The sequence below is a fragment of the Grampus griseus genome, assembly GCF_964374135.1.
Source record: "Grampus griseus genome assembly, chromosome: 21".
Lineage (NCBI taxonomy): Eukaryota > Metazoa > Chordata > Mammalia > Artiodactyla > Delphinidae > Grampus > Grampus griseus.
Window position 1 is genome coordinate 6,741,245 of NC_139015.1, and position 10,700 is coordinate 6,751,944.

General features: G+C 43.0%; 1 protein-coding gene across 1 annotated transcript in view; it reads right to left on the reverse strand.

Annotated features, from left to right (window-relative positions):
* Positions 1 to 9,149, reverse strand: part of MCPH1 (microcephalin 1) — a gene marked incomplete at both ends in the record, with an annotated part of 219,396 nt that extends 210,247 nt beyond the window's left edge. The window contains 3 exon segments of the mRNA XM_082680246.1: positions 4,666 to 4,784; positions 7,984 to 8,075; positions 9,110 to 9,149. Coding sequence (XP_082536372.1) covers positions 4,666 to 4,784; positions 7,984 to 8,075; positions 9,110 to 9,149 — 251 coding nt within the window.
* Between the last annotated feature and the right edge of the window lie 1,551 nt (positions 9,150 to 10,700).

The following is a 10,700-nucleotide window of genomic DNA, read 5'->3' on the forward strand; positions in this document are numbered from 1 at the left end:
AATAACCTTCCCACAAAAACAAGCCCAGGCCCTGATGGCTTCACTGAAGTTCTACCAAATGCTTGAAGAATTAACATCAATTCTTACAAACTTCAAAAGACAGAAGAACACATCCCAACTCATTCTATGATGCCAATACTGCCTGACACCAAAACCAGAAAAAGTCATCACAAGTACTGACCAATATCCCTTATGAATACAGATGCAAAAATAAAAGTACTAGCAAATTGATCCAGCAATTAAAAACAAATGTATACAACATAACCAAGCAGGATTTATCCAAGGAATGCAAGATTGGTTCACCATATAAAATCAATCAATCTAATACACCACATTAATGGAATGAATGAAAAAAACCCCACATGAATATTTCAATAATTGCAGAAAAAGAATTTGACAAAATCCAACATCCTTTAATGATAAACAAACAAACCGAAACAAACCAAAAAAAACTAAGAATAGAAGGAAACTTCCTCAACCTGACAAAGGGCATCTATAAAAAAAAAAAATCCAAAGTTAACATCTCACTTAATAAAGAAACACAGAAAGCTTTTCTCCGAAGACTGGGAGCAAGACAAGGATGGTTACTCTCACCACTTCTATCCAACATCGTGCTGGAGATTAGGGTCAGGGCAATTAGAAAAGAAAAGGAAATACACAGCATCCAGATTGGAAAGGAAGAAGTAAAGCTATCTCTATATACAGATTACACAACACTGTATACAGAAAATCCCAAGGAAATCACAAAAACATTTTGAGCTAATAAACAAGTTCAGAAAACTTGCAGAGTACAAGATCAACATACAAAAGTCAGTTACATGTCTATATTTTAACAACTAAACAGTGAAACAATTCCATTTATAATAGCATCAAAAAGAAAAAAAATGAATAAATTTAACCTAAGAGGTGTAAGGTTTGCACCCTGAAAACTACAAGGCATCACTGAAAGATATTAGACAGCCAAAAAAATGAAAACACATCCAATGGCCATGGATTGCAAGATTAAATACTGTTAAGATGGCAATACCTACCTAATTAAAGACTCAATGCAATCTTTCTCAAATATTAGTTGCCCTTTGCTTCTCCCTGAAGTTGAAGCTAATCCTAAAATTCATACAGAAATGCAAGGGAATTGGAAGAGGCAACCAATCTTGAAAAATCAAAATTGGAGGAGTCACACTTCCCAACTTCAAAGCTTACGGTAAAGCTACAGGAATCAAGACTGTGGTGCTGGCCTAAAGATACACACAGATCAATGAAACAGAATTGAGAATCCAGATATAAACCCATGTATCTATGGTCAATTAATTTTCAGCAAGGGTACCAAGACAACTGAATGGAGAAAGAACAGTCTATTCAACAAACAGTGCTGGGAAAACTGGACAACCACATGCAAAACAGTGAAGGTGAAGCCTTACCTCACACCATGTGCAAAAATTAACTCAAGTATAACTGCAGACCTAAATGTAAGGATAAAACTATAAAACTGAGAAGAAAGCATAGGTGTACATCTTTACATCCTGGGATTAGGCAATGATTTCTAGGCTGTGACATTTAAAACACAAGCAACAAAAGAAAAAAATAGACACAATGGACTTAAGAAAAATTTTAAAACTTCTGTGCTTCAAAGGATATCAACAAGAAAGTGAAAAAATAACCCACAGAAAGGGAGAAAATGTTTGTAAATATTGTATCTGATAAGGGTATTATATCCAGGATAAAGAGCTCTTACAACTCAACAAGAAAAATAACCCAATTTAAAAAAGATGGACGAAGTATTTGAATAGACATTTCTCCAGATATACAAAAAGCCAGTAAAACCACGAGAAGCGGCTCAACATCTCTGCTCATTAAGGAAATACAATTCAAAACTACAGTGAGATACCACTTCACATTCACGACAACGCCTGTAAACATGAAAGAGGGATAAAAACCCTCATACGTTACTGGTGGGAATGTAAAATGATGCATCCGATCCAAAAAGTAGTCTGGCAGCTCCTCAAAAAGCTAAACAAGCAGTGTCCATGCCACTCATCAATTTCATTCCTAGGTGCATATATACCCAAGAGGATTGAAAGTATATATTCACACAAAAACGTGTACACAAATGTTCATAGCAGCATTGCTCTCAATAGCTAAAAAGTGCAAATAACCCAAAGGTCCACCTGCTGAAGATAAGCAAAACATGGTCCATCCTTATAATGCAGCCACTCAAAGGAATAAAGTACTGACACAGGCTACAATACGAATGAACCTCTAAAACATATGCCAAGTGAAAGAAGCTGAACATAAAAAGCCACATATCGTACGATTACACTTACATGAAATGTCCAGAACAAGCAAATTCAGAGAGACAAAGCGCAGATTAGTGGTTGCCAGGGGGTGGGGCTCAGGGGACAGTGGGGAGTGACTGCTAATGGCTATGGAGCTTATTTTGGAGTGACACAAATGTTCCTGAACTAGGCAGTGGTAACTGCTACAAATCTTTGTGAACAGAATATATTAAAAACCACTGAACTATACACTCAAAGGGTGAGTTTTATGGTATGTGGACTTTATCTTAATTAAAAAAAAGAAGAAATACCAAACATAATTCACACTGAAAGGAAATAAGACCAGAGGACACTCAGATCCTCAGAAATGAAGAGCAAGCATAAATACACAGATAAATACGAGAGAATTTTTTCTTTTAGTTTACTTAAAATACAGACAACTGCTGAAAGCACAGTGACAACACTGTCCTGTGAGCTTGTAATGCATATAGATGTGATACATATGACAACAGTGACACAAAGGATGGCAGGGCAGAATTACCAGGTTTCTATATTTTATATGAAGTGGTACAATATTAAATCTAAGTAGACTCAGAAGTTAAGGATCCATTTTGTAATCCCTAAAGCAATCACTAAAAATAAAAAAGAGAATGGAAAGAGTTTTAGTTCAAAAACTAACAGATCAAATAATCCAAAGTAGGGAAGGAAAAGGGAAGAAAGGAACAAATATATTTCCCGCCTTTGCTCGAAAGGCCAAGAAGCCGTGATACTCCCTGGCCGCGAGCCCACCAGCACCACATCTTAGTCTCTGATACTATTCCCCACTCAAAGGAATCACGGTCTTTGCAGAAATGGCTGGCGCCAAGGCTGGGGTAGAGCAGGTACAAGGTGTCAGATGGGACACGTCACAGTGACACAAGAATCAGCTGAAGGGGCTCCCTCTACCCAAATCTGAACCATCTGAGCACCAAACAGACAGGAATGAACTACAAGCCACTGAAGACTACAGGAACCCGGCAGTTGACACTAATCGGTTAACCAATCAGCGTGGGAGAAGAGCACGCTCTTTACTATGGTACACAGCTGGGCACAGCCGGGGGAAACAGGAGGAAGTGCTGAACTTGGAAAAGAGTCATCTTGTAAGATTCAGAGTTAAGGTTGGTTCAGGCAAGAGTCATCACCGACGCTACACCTGGGGGGTAGGGGGAGCAGAATGTCTGCATGATCTTAAATTGCCTTCCCACAGGTAGCTTATCAGTCTCAAGGGAAACAACAGCCATTACACAGTGGAAAAAGCAGCAAACACCTTGCCAGGTGACCAAAATTAAGATGCGGATGAACACTGCAGGTCTCTGGGTAGGCACACCTCACTCATGGAGCCTTCTGGGTAGGAAACCATAACCTGGGTCTAAACACGGGGCACAGGTCACGTCCAAAATGAAGAACATCTCATTTTAAACAAAAGGGTGAGGCTGGAGTTTTCAAAACTGCCCAGGCCACAGAAGATAAAGAAACGGAATCAATGGCCATGCCTTACTGTTAAAGTTTTTTAAATTAATAGCCTTTATTCTTCTGGAGCAGCTTCACACATCAACAGCCAAAGTCTATGCCTTCCTTATATTTTACATCACTGCTTTCATGTAAACTCACTCTAGTTTTCTAGAAAAGCAGCAGTATGCCTCCTTTACATCTGGATTTCAGGGAACTCGATTTATATCATCTGAAACCCCACTACCTCTGACCTCAACCTCCTCCTAAGCTTCCTCTTGACCACTCCTGTATGGGCTCAATTGTGTCCCTCAAGTTCACATGAAGTCCTAACCCCCCAGTACCATAGGACGTGACTGTAGTTGGAAATGGGGCCTTTAAAGAGACAGTGAAGGTTAAATGAGTCACTGGGGTGGGCCCTAACCCAGTGGGACTCGTGTCCTTGTAAGAAGAGATGAGGGCAAAGAAACACGCAAACCAGGTGAAGACACAGAAATAAGATGGCCATCAGCAAGCCAAGGGGAGGCCTCATAAGAAACCAACCCTGTGGACACCTTCATCTTGGACTCCTAGCCTCCAGAACGGTGAGAAATAAATTTCTGCTGTTTAAGTCTGCAGTCTGTGGTATTCTGTTACAGCTGCCCTAGCAGACTAACACAATCTGCTTCCTTATTTTTTCCTGAATACACCACACATACCCCGTTCTCAGGGCCTCTGGGCAGGCTAGGAGTTATACCACACCCATCTTGCGACTCAGGAAACTGAGGATGTTAAAAGACCCTAGTAAGAGGCAGAGAAAAGATGGCAATCAAACTTTATCTGGTTCTGTGATTCATGCAAAATACCTCCACACTCTACCAATACTAGATAACTTAAGGGTAAAAAAACAAAAGAAACGACTTACTTTTCAACCCAGAGCACTGAGACGAGCTTCACCCCTCTCTTCTGCGCTTTGGCCCAGGTGCTCTGGTACCCATCTTTGAACACAACGTGAGTTACTTGTTTGTTGAAAGTTTTTGAAACCTGCAGACAAAATGCAGAAAACGAAAGTTAAAGTACTGTTATACTATTTGCACAGTTTCTTAAGTACAAGCCAGTGTCACTCCTGTGACACTGCATTTGCAAAAAAATAAGCAACAAAATAATTAGCAAAGAGTATCAAAGTATAAAAAGGATAATACATTCCTACCACTTGAGTTTATTCCAGGACTGCAAAGTTGGTTAACAACAAAAAGTCAATCATTATTATTTACTACATTAACAAAGTAAAAGAGAAAAATCACAACCACCTCAATATATGCCAAAAACGCATTAAAGTTAAAAAGTTTATTCATGAGGAAAATTCATAGTAAATTAGGATCTGAAAGTTGGTACAAAACTGCATGATGGGAAATGCTAAAAGCTTTCCATTGAGAAGAGGATCCAGATGAGGATGCCTGGTATCTCCATTCTATTCAACTGGCCCCAGCCAGTGCAGGATGGTAAGAAAAGGAAATAAAAAGTGTTAGGATTAGAAAGAACAAAAATAAAACAGTCCTTTGCACGTAAGGTTCAATTGTGCACACTGTTAACACCCCCAAAACGCCACAGAATTCATAAATGAGTTTGTGAGAAACTCACTGAGAAAACTTACCGTTTTCTGGACACAAGGTGATTATGAAAAAATGAACTATTTCTATATAATAGTGGCAGTTAGAAAAAAGAATTCAAAAGATACCATTTATGACAGCATCAAAAACAACCGGAGAAAATTATAAAACATTACTGAAAAAAAAGAAACCCAAATCAACAAAGGCATACATCATGTTCATGGGTTAGAAGATTCCATTTTATAAAAATGTCAGCTCTCTCCGTACTAGTCTGTTGTTATCAATCCAATACCAATCAAAATCCCAAAAAAGCTTTATGTTGTAAACGGATAAACTGACTCTAAAATGTATTTGGAAAGGCAAAAGGCTAAGAATAGCCAGGACACCTTGAAGAACAAGGGGAAGACTTATGAAGAGTTATGATAAAGAGTAATTAAGACAGGGTGGTTTGTCGTGAGAACAGACTATATGGACACAGAAACATGGTTACCTGACTGATGACAAAGGTGTTACTGTGTAGCCTGGCTAAAGGACAGTCTTTTCAATCAGGAGTGTTGAGATGAATGACCACCCACATGGGAAAAAATGAAACTACTTCACACCATACGCAAAAATTTAAATCTAAATGTGAAAGGCAAAATGATAAAGCTTCTGGAAAATAACAGAGGAGAAAAATCCTCATAACCTCGGTGGAGAAACAAATTTTTTAAAACAAGATACACACACAAAAGCTCACCATAGAGAATAAACTACTTTACAATTATCATCAAAAGACACCGCTAAGAAGGTGAAAAGGCAAGCCACAGAGTGACAGAAAATATTGCAATTCACATGGCTGACAAAAGGGTCAACGGAGAAATACAGAGAATGCTTACAAATCAAGAAGAAAAAGAAAAACCCAATGGAAATATGAGCTGGAGACTTGAACAGGGTTTTCAAAGTAAATATGTGAAGATGTGCAGGAAAATGCAAATTTAAACCAGCATGCTATGCCCAGAAATGCACCGGGATGACTGAAGGTAAAGACAGACCTAACCAAGCAGATACAGCAGCGGAGCTTTTATATGCTGGCAGAATGATAAACTGATTCAACCACTGCAGAAAAATGCTAGGAAATCACTGATAGTTTTCTCAGATGTGACAACAGTCTTCCATCACACAGAAGTGTCCTTGCTCTTAAAGATGCAGACGAAATGTACTTAGGGGCAAATTATGCTACCTGCAACCTACTTCCAAATAGCTGAGGAAAAAATACACATATAAATATACTGTTTAGAAAGACAAGAGTCAAAACAAGTATGTAAAGATGTTAATTGCTGGATCTATGTTCACTGCACTATTCTTTCAATTTTTCTATTTGAAAATTTTCTAAATAAAGGCGAAAAAAAAAAGATTCAAGAGATCTAAGACCTTAATACTACGCTCAAAAGCCATTTTGCCAATTCCTGTGTTCCACGGCTTTTTTTCTCAGCCACAATAACACATGTAGCCCAAGTCTGCAGTCGGTATCATCAGGTGGAAACTCTCCCGGATTCCTACCTTCCAGTGTCAGAAAAAAGGTGTCTTCTCAGGTTCACAAGCAAGCCCCGCCCTGCATTCTGGCTGTCCTCCACCCTAATCTGCTCTTGGCCTTTACATCCAGTCTCGTCAGGGCAGGGACCAGGGTGAGTCAAAGGAAATTCGGGAGCACACACGCTCTGCCTGACGGTGAATGCCGCCTTGCAGTTTCCCTGTCCTTGCTTCACCCTAATCCCTGCCCTGCTACCATATTAATCTCCCCCTTCGCCAGCCTATCGGCCACCCTCCCCCAAATCCCAACGTCCACACACACACACACAAATAAACTCTGTTCACAGCTGAACTCACTCAGAGAGCGTCTGCCTTCACCATCTCCATTCCTCGGGTCTCCATGATTCCCGGGCTAATTTCCACCCGCTTCACCCAGTTCCCTGAAAACTGCGATACGCCCAACACTGACCTTAACAGTTCTCAAGCCTAAATACTTCCCAATCTTAACTTTTCTTAAGATTCTATAGTGTTTTAAAATTCCATCTTTGAAGCCCGTCCCTCCTCCAACTTCCAGGCTTGTCTTCTGGATTCTCCTGGCATCCTTCTCCGCCTGGTTCCACGGCTCCCACCGCCAGCCCTTGAAATACTAAACAGGCTCCATCTGCAGCACTTTTCATGCTAACCACCTGGGTCGTCACCACACCAGTGGCTTCACCTGACCCTTAAGGCCTTGACGCCTAAACCACTATCTCTAGCCCTGAAAATCTCAAGCTCCGGATCTGTACATCCAAATGTCTATCAGATACTTCCAGTATACCCCAAATCCACAACGTTTCCGTTAAAGAGCAGTTCCTTTTCCTGTATCCCGCACTTTCACCAACAGCATCAGGCAGCCAATGGCAGGACCAATATTTTTATCCTCAAGCTCTCCTCTCCCATCACGTACAAGCCCAACTGTTCTCAATTCTTCATACCATGGCTTTCTTCCTCCTCCTGCCATTTGCCCACTGTCTTCTTTGTCCTTCGTGTTCTAAGTCAAAACTCTCAAAATAAGAAAACGCAAGTAGATCTCCGTATGTTTCAGAGGGCTGTCAGATGCGGCACTAGTAAAATGAATTTCCTACCTTTGCCCCCATGTCCGCAAGTTGATTTGTAAATGTCTTTGAATAATTTTCTGTTCCACTGGCTGACCACACTTCTACATACGCCACAACATCTGAAAATAAACAGATACTAGTGTGAAATATATCTGATATTCCAGCATACCTCGCCCAAGGATTTCGATATTTTTCTCTTGTTCTATTTACATTCAAATGTAAGTTTTACATTTCTTCTGTTAAAAGCCTATTCAAAATAATATTAGTGCTATTAGAGTTTTTAAAATTTCAAGGGGAAAACAACTTTACCCATACACACGTCACCGTTTACATTCTCAACTGGATGGTCTTCCCAAAATTCCTAAAACCAAAGCCTAACTTCTTCTAGTGCAAGAGCCTGTTTTCTGTAAAGAACCAGAGAGCAAACACCTGAGGCTCTGAGGGCCGTATAGCCACTCAACTTCATGGCTGTCGCACAAAAGCAGCCAAAGACAACACATTAATGGGCAAGCATAGCTGTGTTCCAACAAAACTTTATGAACAAGGCAGTCTGGGTTTGATATAATTTTCATCTGTCCTCCCGTCTTCTGCTCCCCCGCCCCCAGCCATGTAAAAAAGGCAAAAAGCCGCCTTCACTCGCAAGCCCTACATAAAACAAGCAGCAGGCAGGATCCAAGGGGCAGGGAGCGTAGTTGACTCGCGCCGCTCCGACCCTGACGCTCTCCAGGTGTGCCTGGAGGCGGTGATTGCTCACTCAGCGGCCGAGACGCCAACACTGACAAATGCACGCGAGGGGCGCTACCCTTTCTCCCCCCGATATCACTACTGCTCTCCCCCCAAACCCACCTGGCCAAAGACGCCAGAACCCAGAAAACGGTGAAAATCAAATCCACCCACGTCTCCCACCCCGCCGCGCGTCCGCACCGCCGGCCCCACCGGACCGAACCCACGTGGGGCGACTCCGGCACTAGGGTCGGAGACACACCCCACCCCACACGGGTGGTCCCGGCGCCGAGGCCGGGGACAGCCCCCAGCCCCCGGGCCGACTTCCGGGAGGGCCGGGTTGCGGGCCCCGCGCGTCCCGCGAGCCCGGTCCCAGCGCCTCCCGACCCCGGTACCCGTCCTTAAACCGGCTCGACCCCCACCCGCTCACCTTTCAGGACGGGGCCCCCGAGGGTTTCGGGGGCCGCCATGAGGGGCGGCGGGGAGCTTGCCGCTGCTGAGCCGCGAGCCTGACGGAGCGGCGGCACTGAGCATGCGCAGCGCGGGCGCGCGCCGCTCAGCTCCTGCTGCGCGGAAATCCGTTGCTCCGCGTTTTCTAAACCGCCGATGGAAGGTCGCGGTGGGGGAAATAAGGCCCACCCTCGCGAGAAGTGGAGACAGGCTCTTCTCGCCCAGACTCACATCCCCCGCAGGTCTACACTGCGGGTCAGGTCACGCGCGGGGACCCCGGGCCTCCGATATCCGCACGGGGCCCCGGATCTTCGATTCCCGCCGCGGGGGGGGGGGGTCCCTGTTGCCTGGCCGCCTCCTCGAGCTCTGCGGCCCGCAAATCCCGGAGCGGATAAATCCTGGCGGGAGTGGGCGAGCCCGACTCTCAGGAGCAGCCCAGCCGCCTGCCGCTCTGCCTCCGGGTTTCAAACCTCCCGCCCGCTCCCCTGCAAGCCCCGCCCCCGAGGGCTGCGCGCATGCGCCCCGCGGGGAGACTGTCCCAGCCCCCAGCTTCCTGGCGGTGACGTTTAGGAAGGGGAAGATCTTGCCCACCTGTTGATAAGTTCTCTGTTTAATCTGCCTGAAACACCGAACTAGTTAAAGGACTCATGCCGTATGTAGTGTAAAAAGTTTCATTTTCAATGACCTGAGTACCATCTTTGTGTTCTATCATGTAGGATATAGTCCATTCCCAAGCTTAAAGAAAATAGTAATCTTAAAGGGATTCCCTTATAACCAAATGGTTAGAAGAACGGGCTTCATTCTGAAATCAGACTGGACTTGGAGTTTGGAGGCTAATATCAGCCACTAACTAGCTATGAGATGTTGATGAGTTACTAACACTCTCCAAGCTTCATTTTCTCATAAAAAAGCAGTAATAATAGTAGAGATAACTAATGTTTAGCGAGCACTTATCATGTAAGTGATGTATGATCCAAGTTTAGACGTATTATCAAAGTTAATCCTCCCTATGCGGTGAGTGTTATTATATAGCACTTATATGTATTTCCTCCTGGCTTCTCACTAAAACTGTTATTTTTATAGGCATTTATTATTGTAACCTGGAGACTAACAGTGGACTCCTCCTTTGCCCACCCCCCTTTACAATTAAAAAAGCTTTCTCTTTATACTTTGTGTCATTTGATGCTTACAATGGGCCCTGTTAGGTAGAAAGTAAGCAATATTATACAATTTATACCATAAGTAATCAGGTTCAAGAGAGGTTACCTGACTAGTCCAAGGCAACAAACAGCTAGTAACAGATGATGTTGGTTGGAACTGGAAACTATACAAGTTTAGTTCTTTCTACTTCATCCAGTGGCAGGGTATGTGTACAAGAATATCGACTGCTCATCTTTCACTCTTTCATTCATTCATTCATCCCTAGTTGTTATACCAGCTGTTAACAGGATCCAACGAGCCCACTGTGGTTCTAAAGAATCGCCTTGAGTATATACAGCTGCCAAACCCCACTTCCCGGACTCAAATCTCTGGTCAATAACTATACCACTATCACAAATTGTTGACCTAAT